General features: G+C 49.9%; 1 protein-coding gene across 9 annotated transcripts in view; it reads left to right on the top strand.

Moving 5' to 3' along the window:
* Nucleotides 1-24,728, top strand: part of RIPOR2 (RHO family interacting cell polarization regulator 2) — a 215,494-nt gene that overhangs the window by 182,553 nt on the left and 8,213 nt on the right. For 4 of the 9 annotated variants that reach the window (XM_032341261.1, XM_032341259.1, XM_032341260.1 and 1 more), the window contains exons 10-19: nt 1,008-1,133; nt 1,380-1,528; nt 2,824-2,953; nt 6,523-7,161; nt 9,899-10,080; nt 12,346-12,517; nt 15,362-15,497; nt 16,166-16,327; nt 17,312-17,470; nt 20,530-20,732. In XM_032341261.1, coding sequence (XP_032197152.1) covers nt 1,008-1,133; nt 1,380-1,528; nt 2,824-2,953; nt 6,523-7,161; nt 9,899-10,080; nt 12,346-12,517; nt 15,362-15,497; nt 16,166-16,327; nt 17,312-17,470; nt 20,530-20,732 — 2,058 coding nt within the window. Of the gene's footprint in view, nt 1-1,007; nt 1,134-1,379; nt 1,529-2,823; nt 2,954-3,371; nt 3,522-6,522; nt 7,162-8,937; nt 9,761-9,898; nt 10,081-12,345; nt 12,518-15,361; nt 15,498-16,165; nt 16,328-17,311; nt 17,471-20,529; nt 20,733-24,728 lie in introns of those variants that run through there. The other 5 variants (XM_032341266.1, XR_004285260.1, XM_032341263.1 and 2 more) reach the window with 5 other exon arrangements.

Here is a 24,728-nt window from a genome sequence, read left to right as displayed (position 1 = left end):
AGCTGGAGACCCTCATGTAGTCTTCACCCAGATACCAATTTCTACCATTTTGCCACACTGGTGTTTTTACTACTGTGATGATTGTTGTTATTTTGCTGAAACATTCTAGACTGATGCACAGACATGGAGACCTTTCACCCGAAATGATTTTCCTAAAAACAGAAGGACACGCTGTCCTATCAGCACTGTGCAGTTGTCCATGCAACCAACTTAACGATGGCCCTTAGCTACGGCTGTTTGTTATACCTTATATACAATCTGTCTCGTCTTTTCCCTGGTGTCCCAATGATAGCCCTCTTTTCTCCCGCTGCAAGAGCCGTCCCAGATCCCGAGTGCTTTTAAATATCGTGGGATGAAGAAACTAGTGTCTAGACCTTTCTTTATAAAGATATACTCCAGAAAGTATAAAAGCCTTTCATCTTTTCCCCCTTCAGAAGGGAACTTCCCCTAATTATTTCATCTAACTGTTGCCTCCAAAACCCACCATGATCGTCCTTGGGGAGGGCAGGGGAGGGGGATCTTCCTGTCGGAGCTAGGAGAGCAGGAGACCCTCTCGGGACTGTCTCGCTCCGTCTTCTTCATCCAGGAGGAGGGGTCTTACTTCTTGCTTCTGGCTGCTAAGTAGGTTTAGCTGACGGTTTCTCCTCCCTATCACCGAGCTGGGGAGTTCAGTGACTGTTGTCATAGACTTATGGGGGGAATGAACTGGCCATGATGACCGCGGTGACGCGGAAGGACACGTGTGATGACTCTTTACTACAGGAGGCCCTCCATGCCCTCTTGGAGGGGAACAGACCTTCCTCCCCCTTGAAAGCCTTGTCCCTGCCCCCTACCTGCTCCACCCCCCAGGCCCCAGGAAATTTGGAAGAACCCAGCAGAGGGGGGTGGCCGGAGGAGGAGGGAGAAGGGAAGAAGAGCAGCTGCCTTATTTCCCTGCTTTTTAATCTTGGTGCTGGGGTGGGGGAGGGGGGCGAGGGCCGTGGGAACTGAGGTGTGGTTTCCTGCAGATTTTCATGAAGTACGGCCGGCAGAGGTGGAAACTGAAAGGCAAGATAGAAGCCAATGGCAAGCAGAGCTGGGACGGGGAGGAGGTGGTGTTCCTGCCCCTGATCGTTGGATTCATCTCCATCAAGGTTCAGTATTGTCTCCGCCGTCCCCCGTCTTCCCACTGCTCGGCTGGGTAGCCCACGGGTGGGGATTTGTGTTCATGACTTCTGCCCGCTGCCCCGACCCCCACCTCATAGACCCCTCTGTGCACCCCGAGTCCGTGGCGAAGACCACTGCTGTCTCGCAGAGCGGGCTGTGAAGAACACAGGGGAAGCGTGCCTGGCCTTTCTCCTGGGCTCCCTGTAAGGCCTTCCCACTCCTTCTCCCACCAGGTCACAGAACTCAAAGGGCTCGCCACGCACCTCCTGGTCGGCAGCGTGACGTGTGAGACCAAAGAGCTGTTTGCCGCCCGACCTCAGGTGGTGGCCGTTGACATCAACGACCTCGGCACCATCAAACTGAGCCTGGAGATCACTTGGTAGTAAGTGGCCCTTTTCTGTGGGGTCCTGATAGAAATACACGCCTCAGGGTCAGGCTGTTCCAAGGGTGGCCCTTGGACAGTCAGAGTCCCCAGGGAGCTCGCCGCAGAAGGAGACTTGGGTCCAACCGAGACCTGTGTCAGAACCTCGGAGGGGACAGGGATCTGTCCCCTGGCTTGCCATGTGACGGTTGTGCACCGTCGTCTCCATAAGTCAGAGAAGCCTCTGTCTTACCACTGTTCTCTTCTACTGCTTGTTCTAAAATATTTGTCCTGCCACCTTCCCTCCCTGTCAACCTTTAAATACATATAAAATAATCTAAGTCTCAAGTAAGCTAATTTGGGAGGAAAATAACTGTCCAGGAGGAGATATTTCACCCTCAGAAAGATCCCGATTCTCACTATAGGGTTTTCGCTGCCAGTCCCACTTCAGCTCTACCCCATATGCTGCTCAGGGAAACTTCTCAATATCCTTCATGCTTTCCCACAACAGAACATTTCCAAAGGGCAAGAGATACCTCTTGTCAGAGCAGCGAACTTAAAGGTGGTTTTCTGAGGTCGCCTCACGAGAAAGGTCATGTGTTATTTAAACACGGGTTGCTCTCAAAGTTTGCTACAACGCCCCTGGTGGATTACCGCGTAAACATGACCTGCTGAGTGCGGGTGTTCAGGGTCCCCTTTCCAACATGGGGGCGAACCAGAGAGGCAGCAGACCCCCTGCCGTCTGGTCACTGAAACACTCTCCCGCGCGTTCCGTGTTCCGCCCAGCCTTCCCTCCTTGTAGTTCGTGTCACTGATCTATCGAATGCAAGGTCATTCTTGCTGGATGGACCAGACGCACGATGGTAAATGTTGTCACGTCGGACAGGACAGACTGTCCTCCCATCAAGCAGGAGTCTCTGTGTCCGCTGAGACGAGAGAGGGTCTGTGTTTTCTTTAGAACAGTGATCTGTTGCTCTCTTGTACTGTTAACGCGTCTGTCCCTGCAAAGTCAGAGACATTTTATAGACTTCAACGTCATGTGTTGGGCAAGCATTAATATGTTTGCATTTCTAACATGAATGGAGAAACAGATTCTCCTAGATAAGTCGCCCTTAGAGCTACGATGCTGATCTGTGGTCCCTTGCCTGGGTCTGGGTGTCGTGTTCTGCTCCACTTTCTGTTATCGTGGCTCGTTTTCAGTTCCCCTGCACCCGCTGGTTTGCACTGACTTTGGCGTAACGAGGAGCCTTCTCAGCCCACAGTCTGGCTGGGGGGGCTGGAATGGGCACACGTTCACGGGATTCCTTGTGTTGCAGCCCGTTCGACGTGGAGGACATGACGGCGTCCTCAGGTGCTGGGAACAAAGCGGCAGCCCTCCAGAGGAGGATGTCCATGTACAGCCAGGGCACCCCGGAGACCCCCACTCTGAAGGATCACTCCTTTTTCGTAAGTTCCCTGTGGCTTCTGGAGGAGGTGTGAACTCGCGGCAGGGCTTACCCCCAGGATGTGAAACACCTGACATCTGGTGTCACGGGTTCTCGATAACTCCTAGCAATGCTCATCTCAGAGCTCCCCCTCATCAAGCAGCGACTAAGAAAAGCACATTCCAAGAGGCCCTGGGCCATTTGCACGCAGGCAAACACCACCTCCTGTCTGCCCTCTCCCCATCCTCCCCCGCCCCCCAGGGCTTTGATAATGTGCAGACTTTCCCGGAGAGTCTCTGAGGTCAGCCTTTTAGGTAACGGGTGTCAGTAAGGGTCTCCTTGCGGTCATCAGAAATGCTTGCTAGAATGCTCACGAAACACAGTGCCCGTTGTCTCCCGCTAACTCCGCTAACTCCGCTATCTCGCTTTGACTTCCAAAGAGGTGGCTGCATCCTTCGGCGGCCAAGCCGCGGCGGCTGTCTGTCTTGAGTGCCTTGCAGGACACTTTCTTTGCCAAGCTGCACCGCAGCCGCTCTTTCAGCGACCTGCCCTCCCTCAGGCTGAGACCCAAGGCCGAGCTAGAGTTTTCCGTGAGTGTGGGTGGCCTGCCCGCCGTGCAGTGCTCGCCTCGGGGGCTTGGGGCGCGTTTGCTTCCGTGTGTCTCTTCTCTCCTCTGTCTCGCTTGCGGGGCAGTGGTCACAGCTGTCCTGTCCCCGGGGCGCAAAGCGTGTTCCTGCATGCGCCTCTGTCACAGACCCGGCGTGGCCCTCTCGTCCCTGAGCCCTGCTTTTGTGCCGTGATTTTCTCCGCGGTGGCGAAGATATCCATGGTAACAAGATCATCGTTTCTGAAAAATGCAGTCACTCCCCTCCCCCACCATCGGAGAAGGTGTCTGTTCCCAGATTAAGCGAGCTTATCGCTGAGGACAGTCTCAGTTTTAGACCTGGCGTGCGAGGGAGTCAGAAGCCTTCGCACCCACTTTCCTAGAGCTACTTTTATTTAAAGATGGTCTTCGCCTTAGTTTGTGGTCGTGTGGGTTAATTTTTCTCTGCATTAGTAAACGAAGCTCTTTCATTTGTAGTTAGGAATACAGCGGGGGACCTACGGTTCCTGTGTCATGCATCCTGTGCCAAGAGAAATCACACATGAACATACGGACGTGGAAGGGTCTGCTCTTTACAGACATAGAAAAGTTACCTATGGGGAAAAATAAGAGTAATCTTTGAACGTCCAGAAAGGAAAGGACTAAAAAGTTTTCTAGTGAACGATGATAATCATTGCTTCTAATTCGGTGAATTACAAGACACAGATGAGAAGGGCCAGGCTAACCTAGTGGAGTTTCCAAGGCAAATAGGAACATTCTAGAAGGAAGAAGTGCATGAACACATGGGCCAAAAATGGACATATAGCAGATGCTGTTGTATACACAGCTATCGATATAATGTATATGTTCACGCTCACGTACTGTAAGTTCTGGAGGGAGTTGGTAGGGGGTTTAATAGCATAATTTAAAGGAGAGCGAGTTTTGAAAAACCTCCACGGCTTCTTGGAGCCTTTTGGATAAAGGCAGAGCCCTCAGAGCGGCTGTACCTGTCCGGCCTTCAGCAAGCTTGCCTCGCCTGCCGTTGCCCGTTCTTGGTCCCCTGCTGCAGCCCCCAGAGCCCCAAGCACCCTCCAGCTGCACCTCCCCCTTCGCGAGCTCCCGTCGGTGCACACCCACTGCTCCTCTGGAAAACACTTCCTCCTCCTCGCCTAAACCTCCCCATCCTGCGGGTTGAGCTCCAGGACCACCTGTTTCCCGGTTGGCAGCCATTCCCGTGTCGGGGTCCTGCCCCGCGATGCTGCGTCTCGTTAGAGCTCACTCCCTTGTCCTGTCGTGTGCCCATTCGTGGGCAGGTCCCCTTGGCGCCCCGGAAGTCCCCTTGACCAGAGCGTCTCAGCTCAGTCTGACTCCTGATGCTGGCCACTCACACAGGTGCACGTCGGGTTTAGGTAAATGGCTGGCAAGGACTTCGGGATTTGAATAAGAGCCCGACTGAGCGGTCCCCCTGCCTTCACCGAGCCTCCCTGCACCCCGGGTGGCCAGGGCTGTGCTTTGAAGATGAGATGAGATAGGCAGGACCACCTGGAGGGCCAGAGCTTCTGGGAGATGCTCCAGAAGTTCCCCCTTTCTCTCTCCCCGAGGTGGAGGGTGCGGGGAACAGACAGAGGGCACCGAACTAAACAATCTCTGGGGCCCTTGGAGCCCCACCTGGTCCTCGACAGCTACTGAGAAGTTTCTAGAACTTCCACTCTCAGGCCCGCCCCCCAGAACTCTGAGCAGCACCCTTCCGGGGGGGGGGGGTGGTCACAGAAGAAAGCATTCTCTAGAGGCCACCCTGAGCCTACAGAGGTTACCTGAGTGTCCCAAGGACACGTCCCTTCACTCATCCCCGTGGTTCAAATGAATTGCCCTCCAGCCAGATGAGAATGTAAAGTTAGGGTTGAACTAACTGCACGGGTTAGGATCTGGGGGTCCCCAGTCCAGCAGTGGTGGGGGGACCAGGAGGACTGCCGGGGAGGACAGGGAGCTTTTGTCTTTCTGTCTACTCCATTTCACTACCAGGAACATTTTTGTTTCCTGGGCTTATTCCCAGCAATATTGTGATTTTTCCTTGCTTCCCACAGAATGCAAATAGACATGCACTTGGTACTTAACCATTTACTTAAAAGATCAGTCCAGAGCCCAAGAGAAATGATCCATTTCCAAGGAGCTGATCTCCAATCACTAGAAAACTTTTCCCACAGAGCAGCTCTTGGCCCTGAGACACGGCACAGACCACAGCGTAGGGAGCGATGACTTGGAAATCATTTTGATGCCTGCATAAACAAATGATCTTGATTACCTGGGTATTTGTAACCTCTCTCCCTTCCGAGTTCTGCTTCATGAATCACAGAGTGTACTTGACCCAGCCTGGGTCGGCTTGACAAGAGGACGTTGTATTTCTAGACGCGGCTCTGGGAGAGCTTTAAGTTTATTCATCTTTTTCTCCCATTTTTACGGAGGCTTTGCAACTATGTTTCTGGTCTTCGGTTATTTGTGGCCCGGTGACTAAATTAATAGAACATTTTCAAGGGCTTGGGAGTTGTGGGTAGAGGGTCTTTTAAAATAATTTATGAGAACTGAAGCAGAACAAAGCATCACATCTTTTGAGTGAACTAGCATGAGTGTTGGAACATCTTTTAAGATAAATGCCAAAAAAAAAAAAAATTGTAGTGTTCATAACCATGGCTGCCAAATACTGTGAGATTCTGGATTTTAGGAAATAGGCTCTGTTCCCTCCCCTCCCCACAATCTTTTCTTCTGAAAACTGTTGAACCTAGGAATAGAATAATGAACTTTCACCGAGACTCAACACCAGAAATGGTTTGTAAAGGCTTTTCTTTTGCCTCACACACACACACGCGCACAGACCAAATCAACAGCTAACATGTTAGGATTATGAAAGCGCTGGTTGTGCATTTTAATTGCCTGGCATCTTGTCTGGAAAGAAATCCCACCCAGCATATTGCTTGTATTTAAAATAATAACAAGATGCCTTTTATCCACAGTCTAATCTACCTGATGACGTCTTTGACCACGGAAAGGCAGCTGAGGAGAAAACGCCCCTGTCTCTCAGCTTCAGTGACCTGCCCAACGGGGACTGTGCCCACACCCCCCACGCAGCCGGCCCTCTGTCCACCGCAGGCTCAGCAAACCCAGAAATTACCATCACCCCTGCAGAGCGGAACCACAGCAGCCTGGCCTCCCGGAACGAGGGCTCGGGTGACTCCAGCTCAGCATCTTCTAGAAACTCCTCCAGAGAAGGCCAAGAGCCACAGCCACATGTGGAGGAGGACACAGACAGGCCCGGGACCCCCCTGTTCCTGGAGAAGGACGTGGCAGAGGCCCTCTTACAGGAGTCTGACGAGGCCTCGGAGCTCAAGCCCGTGGAGCTGGACACGTTTGAAGGAAACATCACGAAGCAGCTGGTCAAGAGGCTGACCTCGGCGGAGGTTCCGGGGGCCACGGAGAGGCTGGCCCTGGAGGGCTCCGTCAGTGGAGAATCCGAAGGCTGTCGCTCCTTCCTGGATGGAAGCCTAGAGGATGCATTTAGCGGGCTTTTCCTTGCCTTGGAGCCTCACAAGGAGCAGTACAAAGAGTTTCAGGACCTGAACCAAGAAGTCATGCACTTGGATGACATCCTAAAAGTAAGTACCATTTTAGGGAAATCAGATTAGGTGCGGAGAGAGGCGTCTGAAGCCAGCTTTCTCTCGGAAGTAGTGTGTCTTGGTGTCTTATCCCCCTGCATCACAGAACTGAGGGACGGTCGTCATCTGAATGGCACCGACTTTGAAACACCAGGAGTGCCTGTTCGTTTTTATTTCCCTCACACAGATGAGTTTCCCCCGAGTTGGTTAGTAGGAGTTCAGTCTCCAGCATGCGGAAGGTCTGAACCCCTCCAGCCCCGGGGTTAGTCACCGCAGTCCCAGAAGGGAGCTGGAGGCACTTTGGGATCATAATCTCCCTGAGATGCTACCGGAGAGAGTCCCTTTCTGACTGAAGTCAAGAGTGAGGCAACTGTGATGTGGGAGCCACGGGCCCGTACCTCCCCTCTCCCTCGCCCACACCCCTGCACCCCACCTCCCCCTGCACACCGCCCCTTCTCCAGTCTGGTCTGGTCCCAACCAGTGAGTCGGGACTTGCAAGTCATCATCTCCTGTGCTCTAGAAACCAGGGACCCCCCCCCCCCACCACCACCACCAGAGCTCGCTCTCTCTCAGCCTCACCCCTGCTCAGACAGCTCAGGGTAGAGCGGGTGGGAGAGGAGAGTGAGAAGGATGATCCCCTCAGGCAGGAGGCCCCAGGAAGGAGGCTGCTGTTGCCACACCAGAATGTCTGTGTTGCCGCCGGGCATAAACTTTCTAAAACACTGCCCAGGAAGACAGAACCTGAGTTTTGTCCCAAATCCCACGGCCACCTCCTGTGCTCTCAGCTTTGCCACTCTGGCCTTGCTATACGGAAGGCGAACTGACTCCTTTTTCCACAAAAGAGCAGTTCTTTGGGGACCTGACCTGTCAGCTGGGCTGGAAAATCAGGTGCCGGGGGCTGGCTGAGATTCCGCCCACAGAAGGCCGTCTCATCCCCTTGTGCGGGTGTCTGTAAAGCGTGGTCTTCTCAGTGGCACGTGGGAGCACATTTCCAAGGCTTTTCGGACTGTCTTATCCCTCTCGATGGTGCTCACGACCTCGGAGGGGGCTTGTCCCCAGGGCAGGTGAGACTTCCTGCCCTGACTTTCCAGGTCCTCCAGCACTCATGACAGACCAAGAAGCAGGCCAGGGCGCTCTGCCTCTGCTTTCTGGAAAACACTTCTCCGAAGCCCCAGCTCAGGACTCCTGCATGGAGGCTGCTTGTCTAACACTCCAGTGAAAACATCTTCTGCCACCTCAACAGACCCTGGTCTGCAGAGTTGACCAGCTTCGCTTAGTGGGCAAAAGGTGTGAAATTTAAAGACACAACTGACCCCCACCTCCAGCAGAAGCCTTAGAGAAGCGAGTGGGGAGAGCAGCTCCCATCGGCAGGCATCTAGATGGCTAAGATAGCGGGGTCTGCCAGCAAACCCTGAGCAAGCCGTCTGTGAGTCATAACAGCCTGGGGGTCGCAGATTTCTTTCCAGAGTATTATCTCCATCTGCTGTTGTTCCAAAATGATCCTACCTTGAAAATCCTGAAGTGTTGGGCCATCCCTTTGTTAGGATCAATGTTTAAACGCATCCGTAGTGGGTGAGGTTAAGTTCGGCAGATAGCTGGTTAAGAAAGAAGAACCTAGAAGTAAGTTGCATCTGGACTGGCACCCTCTCTCTCTCTCTCTCTCTGAGATGGAAAACAGCGTTTGAGTTTAGACCTGGGGCAAGTGGCTGTGGATCCAGCCAGAATCGAAGCATCCGCCAGACAAAGCTTTCTCTTTTTCCCCCTTCACGTTCCTAGGATGCTAAGCCTCTTGAGGATCAGAGACTAAGTGATGCAGCCTCGGGGACGGAGATCACTGAGGGTGAATGAAACAACTCTGATTTAAAGACCGAAAGACGGTTTCCCCTGTGCTTTTGTGCCATCTTGAGTCTCAGAGACAGACCCCTGCAAGGCGCGGCCTGCCTTGTGTTACGAAGTCAGCAAGGAGAGCCACCTCACTGGAAGGAGGCCTTTGGTTCTTGCGCCTTGCAGGACCGGTCCTCTTCAATCCGTCCCAGCGTCCGTCCTCTTGAATACTTTGGGACGACGTCTTTCCATCTCTGTGCCCATAGCAACTGGCCTTATTCTGTTTGTCCTGCTTCTGTCTGTGTTTGGCGATACAGAATCCTCCAGCCCCAGAATGGGTTCCTTGGGCAGCCAGCTTCTGTCTCGGGACAGCGCAGACATGGCCGTGTAATGTTACGGATCGGTTATATTTGGCCTTGACGCCATGGCTCTTCAGACTCGTCTGCTGGTTGTGTTTCCTTTGGGGTTCAGCTCCAGGCAGAGGGAGGGCTAGAGCAGTTCTGTCTCCCAGGGCTCTCTGGGCTATCACAGTCCCTCAACTTCCCATTATAAAACTTCAGGCAGAAACAGAAGGAATCCTAGAAAGCGCCCCAGTGTGCCCAGCTCCTGCTTCCACGATGTCAGCTCAGAGCCGGTCTTGTTTTTTCTGTCCTTCTTCCTGCTTCTTTCTCGCCAGATGATTTTGGAACAAATCCCAGATGCTGTGTCATTTTAATCTATCGTTGTACTTTTTTTTTTTTTTAATATGAAGAGTTTAAATGCATTTTTTTTTTTTTTTACACCAACCACAACAAAAAATAAAAGCTTGAAAAAAAAAACCCAGAAAGTGTCGCATCTCAAGTTGAATGCTGCGTGTGGTGTTTTCTGCCTCTGGCTCTGTTGATCTTCTCCCTGATGCCTTCTGCCTTTGCAGTGCAAGCCGGCCGGAAGCCGCAGCCGGTCTTCCAGTTTAAGTCTTACAGTCGAAAGTGCTTTAGAAAGCTTTGATTTCCTGAACACCTCTGATTTTGACGAGGAGGAGGATGGTGATGAGGTTTGTAATGTTGGCGGAGGCGCGGACTCGGTATTTTCGGACACCGAGACCGAGAAAAATAGGTAAGTGTAAAGTTCGTGTGTGCTGACACCTCTAAGGTCTGGAGAGTGGTTCTCTGTCACTGTCCGTCGCCTCCCAGGCCCCTCCCAGGAGGAGAGAACTTCCCCCAGGAATGGCCATTGACTTTCAGCTCCCTTTTACTCTCCAGGACGATGTTTATGTATCATTCACCTCTTTTGTGCTGTTCAAGGACAACTGAATTGCTTTTCTTCCTCATAAACGAAAGGGACATGTTTGTGTGTATACACGTATGTCCCGGACGGTTCGGGGCCTGCTACCTGACCCCAGTGTAATTAATTCCACATTAACTAGATATGCTGTGTTTCCAGAGGAGTCCTACTGGATGACCCTTGTGTACTGGGTTCTCCTCCATCTGGGTCCTATTTCTAATGTCTTCATTATATCAGTCTCTGCCTTTCCCACCCCTTTATCTCTTGCTCCCTTTGACAAAGTAGTTCCAGATCAAGATTATTGGTGCCCATATCAAAGCCAAGTTTCAGCCCGGGCACATATTTCCCTTAGCACGAGGGATCACCAACTGGTGGCTGAGACCTGATTGCATCTTCTCGGACAGGCAGGGCTGAGCGGGAGGGGGCGATGAAGGTGAAATCGTGTCACCTCCTCCATCAGTTTTCTTGGACAGCCAGAACTTGTGTTTGGAGCTAGAGTCTGGGGTCCATTCTGTGACTTCAGCGGAAGCAAAGCAAACACAGTCAAGCCTACCCACCTTCATTAACTGCCGTGGGAGAAAAGATGCCCACACATACTTCCCCAGAGGAACACGTGGATTTCCACCATCTTTACTGCTGATGTGTTATGCAAACAGGTTTTCCAGCTACGAGGAACTCCACTGTCCCATCTTCACAAACCTCCCTAGGTGATGTTATAATAACATTTTTGAGGGCTTTCTTATCCCTGGAGGGGTTGTTCTTTCAAAATCAGGAAACAAAAAAGTGAGAAACAGATTTATCCATTGAGCAAGCCAAGGGCCTGGCCAACAAAATTTATTCAATGACTAGAAGGCTGCTGTTATATTCCTACATTCTGCGCTGAGATTTTTCTAGCCTGATTGAACTTGTGAAGTGCTTCTAAACCAAAAATCTGTCTACTCATTAGCATGAGCTGTTACATGGTAGGTCAAAGTCAGACCTCAGTCTAAACTTCCATTTTTGCTGCCATCAGAATCATTTCAACAACAAAACCATCACGGGTTTTGTACATTTTGTAGACCATTGATATTAAATTGTCTAAACTGATTGACTTTATGTCATCAGCGGGATTAGGTGAAATTGTGGAAATTGTGTGTGTGTGTGTGTGTGTGTGTGTGTGTGTTTTAAATATGTGCTGATGGCCGGGACACAAGCAGAGTGCTTTCCCCTTGGAGGTAAAAGTTAATTGGAGGAAAATGTTCAAGGCCTCTAAGCTCAGGTGCATGATTTTTCTAAATCCCAGTTGCTGGGCAGGGGGGTTTGCGAACCCAGAAGCCACTAGCTGCCCGGTTGCCGCCGGCTGTGTAACAGGACACGGTGGTGAATATCTGTGCCAGTCAGCCCTCCCATGTGTGAAATGAGACAGCTACTCCCTCTTTCCCACACAGATTAATTTTCAGAACAAAATTAGATAATAGAGGCAACAGATTTTATTTGTAAGCCTAAGTGCCCGTCACGATACAACTTGAGACAGCTCCACGGCGAGGCTGAAACCAGGCATGAGAGGCAGAACCCCAGCCCCGCCTGGGAAGATTCAGATGCCCCCTTGTAGCCTTTGTCTGGGGCAAAACGTCATGTCTCCTGCTGGCAACTTTCTCCTTTTCTTCAAGGAGCAATTGATCTGAGGCCAAGAAAAAGCCTTGACTTTACTTCTTAATGGTCTTGCTCTTGGGGCGACCACAAATACAGAGGACAGTTTAATCCCAGAAAATCTGGCAATTTCCCATCCACAGAGCAAGCAAGTATAACAAGCACAAAAATGAGAGCCCGTCTCAAAGACTCCTTGGTGTGCCGGCTTTACAAAGGGCTCATTGTGCTGGGGCAACAACCAGAGAACTCTGGGAGCAATCTGTTTGCTCGATCTTTTAACAAGGCACATGGGCTGACCAGGCTGAACCAAGAAGCAGCTTTGGAATGGTAGCTCGGCTTTTCGAGGCGGGCTTAGCGAAAGCCTCCCGTTCAATGGGTGCCAGAGGGGGCCTTTCTTGAGTTTTGTTGAGGTGACCCGGGGTTTCCATGCCAAAAGAAACTAACATCTCGCTCCCCTTCCTGCTCCAGGACCTACAGAGCCACACACCCTGAAGCCAGGGGGCACCTTAGCGAAGCACTGACAGAGGACACAGGGGTCGGGACTAGTGTGGCGGGAAGCCCTCTGCCACTGACCACGGGGAATGAAAGCCTGGACATCACCATCGTCAGGCACCTTCAGTACTGCACCCAGCTCGTTCAGGTAGGACTGCTGACCGCGTGCCTCAGAGCCCAGGCCATGGATGCACCAAGGTGGGCTTCCTTTTTCAGTTACGCCAGAGAAATGAAAATTCAGGAATAAGAGAACCGTCTTCCTTTGAGTTGGGGCAACTCAAACATTCTCATGGGCATGGCCATCCTCCCTAAGCCCTGGGTTTTTTATCATAAAACCCAGCTCTCCACACGTTATTCTTTTTTTTTAAGATTTTATTTATTTGAGAGACGGAGAAAGAGCAGGGGGAGCGGCAGAGGGAGAGGGAGAAGTAGGCTCCCTGCTGAGCAGAGAGCCTGATGTGGGCTCGATCCCAGGACCCGGAGATCATGACCTGAGCTGAAGACAGACCTTAACTGAGTGAGCCACCCAGGCACCCCCTTAGCTCTCCACACTTTAAGAGGTCCTAGGTTAGTTCTTGATGTCAAATCATTTGATAAAAGAGAAGAGTCATGTGACTAAGGAAAAATTTTTGTGTTCTGCCAGCTACAAATGAATGGACTTTGAAAGTGAGAGTTACTGAGCGTCCTTTGGTGTGTACTTGTCTTCTGACTTGGCTTTCTACCCCCCGGACAGCTAAAGGCAAATTGCTGCAGAATATAACCCCAGCTTTCCAGATCTGGAATAAAGACTTACCAGCAACGAGAAAGAACACTTTCATGGGACATTATCATTACCAGTTAGCTCTCATTCTGGGGCACCGTGGGCCTTAATTTTCTTTTCATTTCGGGTTGTCTACCGGTTAAGGTTTTACAGTAGTGGAGCACAGATTTGGGAATTCTTTGGTTGCAGGAAGTGCTGTCGCTGTCTTGACAAAGCATTTTCTCCTGAGCATCTATTTAAACGCACCCTCGGTGCCTGGTTGCCTGTCTGCTCCAGCCTGCCTGCATGTGTGGGGGACAGGAGAAGAACATGAGAGCATATGTCAAGGTCGGCAGGAAGGGGGCCAAAAAGGAGGAGTCCTGCTCCTAAGAGCAGGGGACCCACTGCAAGATAGAGGCAGGGACAGGAGGAAGGGGCCGCAGAGGGACCAGAACTGGGTTAGTGTGCTTCTTCTGTAATATACCGAGGCAGTGTAGCACATGCTTCTCCTCCCCGAATCAAGAGCCACAGAGTCACCTCAGACGCTGTGGGAAACTGGTTGGCAGTGAGGACTCTTGTCACTAAGTTGGCCACCATCCCCGTTGAGCTCTTCTGTTGACTGCCGAGTTGGTAAGCTGTTTACTGCACGCCATTTACTGGCAGCCTGGCAGGAGGTGCTTTTTTTAGTTTTTTTTTCCAGACCAAAATGGGCAAGGACTGTGATTTACTTTTAGCTATTCTCTCTTCCCCAAGCCCTTGAATGAGACAGTTTTCACCATTCTTTGTCCTTCCTGAGCCTGATTCTGGCCCGAGCCAAGGACCCATTTGCCTTTTAGAGGGAAAGTCATTTTTTGGTGAAATGTAGGAGAATTGTCTTCCGTAAATGAATGGATGTTTTCTCTCGAAGAGCAATCAGCAGACTGTGCGGTGCCGTGTTCTTGTGTAGACTCAGGCCATGGTTATCACACGTCAGCTCTTCTATGGGGGGACATCAGTGCCAGGAAAACAAAAGAGGTAGATATAAAAGATGTGGAACAAAGTAAGGATTAGAAACTTAATTTCTAACTCCCATCTGCTGCTGAATCGGTGAGTGAATGCCTGCATTTGGCATGTAATTGCAAAGAGATAAAAATGGGCATTCCATAAGAATCATAATAGTTATAATTATGCCCCAAATCAGTTCATTTCTCCTGTATTTACTTACAGGAAAGGCGTCAGTACAAAACTGTTTCACGAGACCTCTGAATTTGAAAATCCTATTTGTGTGTTCTAGGGGATTTAGTACAGGATGCATCCTGCCTCCATGCCCACCACGTGACCGGGACAGGTCTCCAAGGGACACAGAAAGGACAAGAACATCCAGGCAGCCACTGACTTCTCCTCTCTCATGCCCTTTGCTCTTGTGACCTGCACGTAGGTGCAGTCACTTGCTATGTATTTGGTCTTGGGCACATTACTCGATCTCTCTGGCCTCAGTTTCCTCAGCAATAAAATGGAATACCAAGGGACACCTGGGTGACTCCGTGGGTTAAGGATCCAACTCTTGGTTTCGGCTCAAGTCGTGATCTCAGAGTCATGAGATCGAGCCCCGCGTCGGGCTCTGCACTCAGCTTGGGATATTCTTTCTCCTCCTTCCTCTGCCCTCTATGTGCTCGGGCACTAAATAAATAAATGCTTAAAATGCACTATCAACAGTACCCACCTCACAGGGTGGCTGTAGCAAATCACACAAGCTAATACATGGACTCAGACCAGTGCCTGGTACATGAAAAGCACTCATTAATTAGAACGAGATAGCCTTGATTATAATCATGATTATTATACAACATGTCCTTAATGTTCAGCTTGAAAACAAGGAACTCAATCCATGCTGTGAAAAATTACTTGTGAAATAAATCTTTCTGTTAGCACAGAGATAAGCAGCCTAAATATGCCTTCATGATCTCAAAGAGGATTTACAAGATTTACGATACATAAAAAGCAAAGGCAACTTTATCAGAACCTTGCAGCTCTGTTATTGAGAACATTCCAGAATCTATGCAGGCACGGAAAAAAGGTTATAAAGCAACAAAAACATGTGTGATTTCATCAGCTCTTGTCATCGGCCTGGAATGAGGAACGTTCTCGAGCCGGAACTCAATCACCGCCCGGGTTGAGTTTGCCTGACCGCTGAGTTAGGAAGGAGGCGGTTGGGCCAGGGAACCTCCACTGATAGCAGAGGAACTGACCCCCTGGTTCTGTTTGTCTCCTCAGCAAATTGTCTTCTCAAGCAAAACCCCATTCGTGGCGAGCAGTCTCTTAGAGAAGCTTTCTAGGCAAATCCAGGTGGTGGAGAAGCTGTCCGCAGTCAGCGAGGAGAACATAGGGAACATCAGTTCCGTCATCGAAGGTAAGCACGTGCGTGTCCCTCCTCCGTGCCCACGCTCGCCGGCCGCTTCTTGTCCCTGCTGCCTCAGGACTGCAGGAGCGCATGCTCGGGCCATAAAATAGAGGAATGTCCCCTCTCCAGTGTGGTCTCTTGAACACCTCGGAGTCCAACCAGCAGACACTGTGTTTTCTAGAGGGCCGGCCAGCCCCGGACGTCAGACACTAGTCCATAAACAGCACCAGCATCCACCGCGTAGGCCATCTCACAGACTTTCTCTGCCAGAGAAAGGGGACCTGGGCAGATGGCTGAGAGGCAGAAAGAGGGACCAGACACTCCGGGAGTGAGTGACTCGTGTCTTCCCTGCTCTCAGGCGCTCCCAGGCCATCACAACCACACACCAGGGAGATGCTGACCCTGGTCTGCCTGGCGTGATACTCTTCCTGAGTTCAGTGGGAGAGGCCCCCGGCCTGGCCATTGGTGGAGCCCGAGACTCTGGATCTCGGGGTCGTGAGTTCAAGCCCCACACTGGGTGTGAAGCCTACTTTAAAAAAAAAAAAAATTTTTTTTTTTTTTTTTTAAAGAGAGAGAAAAGGGGGCCCTGGTGCCTGCCCCGCCCCCACATAGGTTCATCTCTTCACCTGCTTCTTTCAAAACGTGCCACGTGGGGTCGGGGTTGCTCTCTCTTCCAGCCATCCCAGAATTTCACAAAAAGCTGTCCTTGCTGTCCTTCTGGACCAAGTGCTGCAGCCCAGCCGGTGTCTACCACAGCTCGGCTGACCGAGTTATAAAGCAGCTGGAAGCCAGCTTTGCCAGAACCATCAACAGAGAGCACCCCGGGCTTGCAGACCCAGGTAAGGGGCGGCCATCGGGGGACAGCATCTCTGCCGTTTGACCTGTGAGCGAGCACCAGCGGGTCCCTCCCCAGGGACAATGACTGACTCTGCAGAGAAAGCAGCATCCGCTCAGTACCATCTAAGAAAAGAAAGACTTGGACATGTTTTAAATCAGAATATCAGCAGTGACTTTTAAAAGCTCTGTGTTTCCTATATTGCTGTTTAGGTGGTTGTAGGCTTTTTTCATTAAAATGCCACCAATCTGAGAGTGCCACGGGAAATAACCACTTGGGAAAAGCTGTTGGGCGATTTCCACTAAAGCTAGATGTACCCCTACCCTATGACCCAGCAATTCCGCTCCTAAATATATCAAGGAAAGTACCTGCTTATACTCACAAAAAAGACAGGCCTAGGGAAGTTTGTAGCAGCTTTATTTACAAAAGCCAAAAATCAGAAACAATTCAAATGCCCACCAGCAAGAAAATGAGTGTATTTTGTGGGTTTATATGTATGTATGTAGATGTGCATATGCATAGTATCGTATTTATGTATTGTGCTTATATCAACAGTAACAGATTCCCCCAGTAGGAGATTACACAGCAGTTTTTAAAAAGAACCAATTACTGCTCTAAGCAACGTGTAGATGAATCTTACAGATATTTTGTTGAGTAAAAGGAGCCAGATACAAAAAGCACCTACTAGATCATTCCATTTACATGATGCTCAAAAACAGGCGAGGCTAATTCATGTGGATGGAAGTCAGATTATTAGTAACCTACGGTGGGAAGGGGCACAAGCTTACCTTATGGGGAGCCAGGCGAGTTCTGCACCTCGTCCCTAATGGCGGTGACAGGTGTGTGTACACATCAATGCGAAACTCACCGAGCAGCATGCTGAGGACCAGCTCAGCTCCCAGACGTCTCTCTGCCACGTACCTCAGTAAAACATGAATGAACGGTCTTGTCTCTTCAAAGCTGCTTTCCATCTTTCCCTTCCAAACAGTGTTCCGAACCCTGGTGTCCCAGATCCTGGACCGGGCTGAGCCACTACTCCCCTCCAGCCTCCCTTTGGAAGTCGTCACTGTTTTCCAGTATTACGGTTATTTTACCAGCCACGGTGTGAGCGACCTCGAGACTCACTTGAACCAGCTGGCCAAGCAAGGTGGGACGCGTTCTTTGTCACACTGTGCACTGGCTCCCTTTGGAGTCCGCTCTGGGCTTTTTAGGTGTAGTGTTTAGTGAGGGGAGCCTTTTCATTTCCCCCAAGTCCACAGCTGGGTTCAGATCTGCCTTTTCAGTGACTTTTGGACCCTTAACATTAGTGAGCCTCTTGGCAATGAAGCCTCTTGGGTTTACTCAGAGGGTCTCAGTCACCCAGCAGGGGTGTAATGTTGATGAGAAGCTGTTAAATGATTTACCGATGTCATTTCTTTTCTTCAGTAATGTACTGTATTCGCCACTTGTGGGATCAAGCCTACAGTGGGGACTATTTCAGGTTGCCCTTTTTTGGTGGTGGTTTTATATTATAAGCAGAAGCGAGTTTCACAAGAAGGCAATGGGGGTTGTGCCTGGGTGGCTCAGTCGGTTAAGCCTCTGCCTTCGTCTCAGGTCATGATCCCAGGGTCCTGGGATCAAGTCACACATTGGACTCCCTGCTCAGCGGGGAGTCTGTCTGTCTGTCTGTCCGTCTCTCTCTCTCTTCCTCTGCTTCTCCACCCTATTCATTCTCTCTCTCAAATCAATAAAATCTTAAAAAAGAAGAAACAGGGTGGCACGTTGATAAGGAAAGGACAGACGATGGAAACTGAATCTCCAGCTGGGGATCCAAGGAGTCAGAAGAACGGCCACCAGCTTAGCAGTGTGGGGCTTCAAGTATTAGAAATAAAATAAGCACCTGTACGGAGGGAAAACCCCTTTAGGAGTGGAGTCAGGACGTGAGGGGCTGGTATTCTGGTTCCCACGTCCATGCTCTGTAAACCCACCGAGGCCTGACAGCGCTGGGGATAAGGGGTGGGAAGGAGGTATGTTCTTTAGGATTGGATGGGCTGGCACAGCACCGGGCTTAGCCCTTCTCTCTGGAACATCAAACCCTGCACAGACACGTCTGTCCCTGAGGTTTCGTCCCAGGGAGAAGCCTCACATCCTCCTCCACCTGCGGCCACACCAGCCGGAACATGGGAGAGCCTGCGTAGCCCTCGCCACCCGCAGACGCTGGTCCGGAGCTCTGGAAAGAGAGCGGAGGCCGAGACCAGAGGCTCTCACCTTGGGATAGTTGTCATTTCTTCATTCTCAGTTTGTCGTGGTCTTACTAAAGCAGTTTTCTGAGTAAATTTCCAAATTGTGATGATTTCTGATAGAGTAGTATATCCTAGGGTAGTTGTGCGTTTTTTTGTTTTTTTGTTTTTTTTTAAGATTATCTATTTATTTGAGAGAGAGAGAGAGAGAAATCACAAGTTGGCAGAGTGGCAGGCAGAGGGAGAGGGAGAAGCAGGCTCTCCACTGAGCAGGGAGCTGGATCCGGGGCTCGGTCCTAGGACCCCCAGATCATGACCTGAACTGAAGACAGCCACCTAACTGACTGAGCCACCCAGGCACCCCTAACCTAGGGTTTTTTTGATGTTCTATCTCATGTTATTCTTTGAAACTTCTTTAAGTTTTATAGCACCCCTGCCTTTGGAAGCATACTAATATGGTTGACGATTGTTGAACAGTAAGATTGTTTTCCATTGTTTGGTTGTTATACATACTACTGTCTCGAGACCTCCTGCTTGGGTATTTATTTATAAAGCAGTAAAATGACCAGAACATCCCCAGCAGGAAAAATAAGAAATTAAAAGAAAAAAAAATCTCCAAAATTCACTCTTGTCCACGGTAGAGAGGATGCCGTTCTACCGATGGAACATGGATATTAGGTTATGTTTTCCCATCTGCACTGATGAGACATGCTCTCACCCTAATGTTTGTGTGGCTAATTGAGACCCATGCTGGGATTCCTCGTCAGGGATTGGAATATATTCCTCAGTCCTGGAACGTGGTCAGCGTGTCCACACAGGACTCAGAATTTTAGATTTTTATCATGCCCTCTTCATATTCCAACCAACCGACTGGATTTCTCCTAGTTGGCTGCCTCTCTGCCCAAGTGCTGACAGAGAGAACGGATAGCTGAGGTCACTCGGGGTGAGGGCCTTGCTATACGGGTAAGACTAGAAGAGGAACAGCAGCGTTTGCTATCATCAGGAAGACTGGACAAAGTGTGTGCTTGTATTTTCTTTGCTCTCTATTTTTACGTTGGACTATTCATCTGCCCATTATTTCAGTCTGGCCATACAAGACGGAGGTCCACCTTCATACCCTCGTATGGTTTGCTGTTTGCCTTAATATAGTTATTTGAGTGATGTAATAGTTCAAATATTAGTGAAAATGTTCACTCATGAGTGAAAATAATAATTTCTCACTATTTGGAAACATCACCTTTGTTATGGGCTCATTTTTCATACTTGAGCCTTTGATCGTATATATACCTGAGTCGTATTTATATGTTCAGTGAGTTTGTTACCCTATGGTCAGAAGATGAACTCTGCTTTCTTTTTTATTTTTATTTTTTTTTTTTTTTAAAGATTTTATTTATTTATTTGACAGAGAGAGATCACAAGTAGGCAGAGAGGCAGGCAGAGAGAGGGAGAGGAGGAAGCAGACTCCCTGCCGAGCAGAGAGCCCGATGCGGGACTCGATCCCAGGACCCTGAGATCATGACCTGAGCCAAGGCAGCGGCTTAACCCACTGAGCCACCCAGGCGCCCTGCTTTCTTTTTTAAAAAAAAATATTTAAATTCAATTAATTAACACACAGCGTATTATTAGTTTCAGAGGGAGAATTCAGTGATTCATCAGTGGCGTATAACACCCAGTGCTCATCCCATCACGTGCCTTCCTTCCTGCCCATCCCCCGCCCTGTTACCCCATTCTCCCCCGCCCTGTTACCCCATTCACCCCCGCCCCTCCAGCAACCCTGAGTTTGTTTCCTGTGATTAAATAAGAGTCTCTCTAATTTGTCTCCCTCTCTGATTCCATCTTCTTGTCCCCTCCCTTCCCCTATGATCCTCTGTTTCATTTCTCAAATTCCCCATGTGAGTGAGATCGTGTGATAATTGTCTTTCTCTGATTGACTTACTGCAATGACATGGATGGAACTAGAAAGTTCTGCTTTCTTTTCACTTGCTAGTTTCCTTGATTCAGACTCTGCAATCGCTGAGCGATGAGAAGCTGCTCCAAGCCATACGTGACCTTGCGCCCAGCAGTCTCCCCGCCCAGCAGGAAGTACTCAGGACCTTGGCTCTGCTGCTCACGGGGGACGATGGCCAAGTGAGCCAGGCTGTGATGCTTTACCTGGCCGCAGCCTCCAGAAACGAGCATTTCAGGGAAAAGGTAAAGCCCCAAATCATGGACAGCAAGCCAGAAGCTGGTTTCATTTTCCATCATTTACTATGCATATTTTGCCATCTGTTTTTTTATCAAAATAACTTTCTACTGCCTATTAACAATATATAATTATATATATGCATTATTATATGTAATACTCTATAAACTACAAAAATATACTGTAAATATTTGAACATCCATAAGTCCAGGCCCCAGAGGGAACTGTTAATAATTTGGCGTATGTTCCTTCTCATTTTTTCCTATGTATCTGCTCACATATATGATTGATTGTTTCTTAAATGAGGTCACACTGTTCTGTTGTGTAACTTAAATGTACTATATCGCGGTGATTTTCCTTATTAGAACATGTTAATCCCCTTCGTCTGGTTTGACGGAGGACGGTGCGTCTCAGGGATACTCCATAATTTATTTGCTCGTTCCATACTGATGGGCATTGGTCGAGTTTCCAACTCTGAAAAATGCCACGGTGAGCATACATGCACACACATTTTATGAGTGGTCTGGGGCTAAGTCATCATGCTACTGACTCAGAGAACAAGAATATTTGTGATTTTAAAAGCTATAGCTGCACATTGCCAGGGAAGAGGCAGTAGACCTCGTCTGTGGCTTTAACTCCATACCATCCAGGGGTAACAAGCATCTGTAATTCAAACACACGGGGGCCCTGTACAGGCAGCAGCCTTGGTCCTTGGGGAGCCCTTGACAATCTGAATAATTGTTCTCAAAACTAACTCATGGGTGGCTCAGTCGATCAAGCGTCTGTCCTTGGCTCAGGTCATGATCTCAGGATCTGGGGATCGAGCCTCCTGTCGGGCTCCCTGCTCGGCTCCTCCCTCTCCCTCTGCTGCTCCCCCTGCAGCAGAAATAAAGAAGACTTTATTTTTTAAAGTCTTAAAAAATAACTCATGTCAATCCTCAGATCAGGTCAAGAAAATTAAACTTGGCCCCTTCTTGTCCTGGGAAAGGCCAAACATTGAACTCTGAGAAGGGCTTAGCTTTTCTAAGGCATTAGCTAAGCAAGGGAAGGGCGGGGTGTTTGCGTCTCCAGCCCAGCTCTCATCCTTAGGTCTCGGAGTCATTTCTCACGCATGAGCCTCGCTAACTGAAGACGGCTTCGGCGGCACACTGGTCAGGAGGTGTAACTTAGATACCACCTAGAAATGTATGACCCGCCCTCCCCAAGCCTTGAGTTCTTTCCATGCTTTCCCATAGGAAACAACAAAATTAGTACGTTAATTGTGTATCAGCAGATGTGAAAGGCTAACACCACACACAACTAGGTCGGTGAGAGCTGGCGTTTCTGTAAATCTCAGACCTTCGGAAACCTGTAGCCATTGAAACAAACTGAATGTCATATGTAGGTTCATTTTCTATGCTTGTTACCCACCCCAAACCCTGCACCCAAATAAGTGGGAAATCTTTATTCTTCTGTCTGTTGGGATGTTGTTGTTGTTCCTGTAATCATCAAGGACCCAGCGAGGGGATGCTTACTACGTTGCAAGGTGATGGGGACATCTTGCTTTCCAGGGCGCCTCCTATTTGCTTCCCAGAGCTCTTATCAAGCTGAGTCTCCCAGCTGTCACCCTTTCTCGGGCAGCTGTTCAAACTCCCAAAGAGCAAGAGGAGGCCGACTTGCTCTCTGAGATCATACGTCTCTGCAAGGCCAAGGGAAGGGCCAAATGCTTTCTCGAGTCGGGAAACAGTGTCCACTTCTGCTCAAGACTGCTGAGTTTCAGGCCTCCTGCTCCAAGGGACAGTCCAGAAGTCTTATCCAAAGATCCTACTACCAGGGGTGGATTGACCTGGGCCCACATCTAGCACTTGAGCCCTCTGGAAGCATTGTTATAACGCAAACACGCCTGAGAACAAGGACCATGTAAGCTGTTTGGGGGACTGGTTAAATTTTGGTTTGGTGGTTTAACCTTCGGGGTACCAGAGGGAAATGGAGGAAGAGAGAGAAGCTTTATGTGCTCACACTTGATGAGAACCTTGCAAAAGCCAAAGTGAAATGAGACATTTAGTATCATTATTAATTCATAACAACCAAAAACTGGAAATAGTCGAAGTGCCCATCAGATGACGAGTACACAGTCGGATCTCTCCTTCCAGTGGGGTCTCATTCAGCCTGAAAGGAATAAAATGCTGCCACAGGCTGCCCCACGGATGCACCGCGAAGCTGTGAGGCTGACAGAAGGCACAGGACATAAAAGACCATGTATCATGTGATCGCATTCCCACAAGATGGCCAGACCAGACAAATGCACAGAGAGCGAGCGAGAGAGCGAGCGAGAGCGAGCCCAGGTTGCTGGAACTCGACGGAGGAGCAACGGGAGGGACCGCGGCCAGCACAGCGATGAAGATGGTCCGGAACAAGGTGATGATGGCGTCTGAACACACGAGAAACCACCTAGTTACATGCTTGAAAGGGTGTAAATTGTGAATGTGAATCACATCTCCATTTTTTAAGAGTGTGGGATTGTTCTAGAACCGAGGAAACTGGCCGCGTCGAACCCCAGCTGTACGCCGTGCCGTGAGCAAACACACCAGCAGACGGCTGGCGACAGTGTCCGGCTCTTCCATCCAGGCACTGGGGTGTCATCACATCCCATGGCCGTTCACTAAGTAGAAGTCTCAATCTAGGTGCTGAGAATTACATAAATTTAAAAAACAAAAAAACCAGGGGCACCTGGGTGGCTTGGTCGGTTAAGCATCTGTGTCTTGCTTATGGCTCCGGTCATGATTTCAGGGTCCTGGGATCGAGCCCCACTTCAGGCTCCACGCTCAGCGGGGAGTCTGCTGGAGAGTCTGCCTGTCCTCCTCTCTCTGCCCCTCCCCCCTAAAATGAATAAATAACTCCTTCAAAAGACAACCAAAAACCAAGGTCTTCCCCTTCAGGGAGCTTCAGCAGACAGGGAGTCACTGTTGTATCTTTCCCTATAAGCAATTATATGACTACTTGGATGAGTAGGAGAATAAAAGTCATCCTACAGTTCTGTTTATGGAGGGCTTACTTTGTGCCAGGACCTGTTTTCAATTCTTGAGCCGTGTCACCACACCGAACATTCACAAAGCCCTGTGAGCGGCCTATTATTCCAACCATTTTGCAGATCAACAGACCAAAGCACAGGAAGTTGAGTAAAATGTCAAAATCCCACATGAGCAAGTGGAGAGGCGTATTGGAAAGAGGGCTACTTATAAGCACAGATGTAAGAAATGATATTTAGCTTGATAAGAAGGAAGGAAAATGAGTCCTAGGAGATCAGAGAGAAGATGGCAGAGAGCCAGTCGCATGGTGACTGGTGAAGCAGGGCCTGGTTCTCCAACCAGTTCTAAGATCTTCAGGAACAAGGTCTTTCCAAAGGGGAGCAAAGCTCATGGGGTTCCCTGTGCAGAGAACGGCCGCCGGGCACATCTGGGAGCGTGGCAGGAACAGCAAGCAGCTGGGGGTGGGGAGCCGACTTCCTAGGGTCTGGAAAAATCCAGAAGGAGGCCGGCGTTCCACATCAGTGCTGGGCACAAACGAAGAAGGGAGGCCTCGGCTCTTCTGAGAGAGGAGCTGCTGGGTGCACTCCTGAAGGACACCACGCATGCTTGAAGAAGGGGTCCCTTGTCATCCGGTGCTGGAAGCAGACATGGGTGGGTGGTGATCCAGGCACGAAATCAAGACCTTGACGAGAGACATGTGGCCGTGGGAAATAGATGTAGGAAAAGTAAGACATTGAGAACGACGTGAGCTTGGTTAAAACAAGAACTCATTTTTACATTGAGACTCGTGTGGCAGACTCCCATCACGCCACGCCCTCCGTCCTGCTGGAATGGCCTCTTCCCCCTGAGCTTCCCAGCTGACATCTGACCCTTCCTGGCCCAGTCCACACATCCCTTTCCTGAACCCGCCCTGGGAAGTGTAGAAGGTGACTGTCTTCCCCGGAACTCCCCTGGCCTGGTGCAGCTTTCCACGGGGCCAACACATTTCTTCTCTCC

The sequence above is a fragment of the Mustela erminea genome, chromosome 4, assembly GCF_009829155.1.
Source record: "Mustela erminea isolate mMusErm1 chromosome 4, mMusErm1.Pri, whole genome shotgun sequence".
Classification (NCBI taxonomy): Eukaryota; Metazoa; Chordata; class Mammalia; order Carnivora; family Mustelidae; genus Mustela; species Mustela erminea.
Note: the sequence above shows the minus strand (reverse complement) of the source record. Positions and strands in the feature narration are given on the sequence as shown.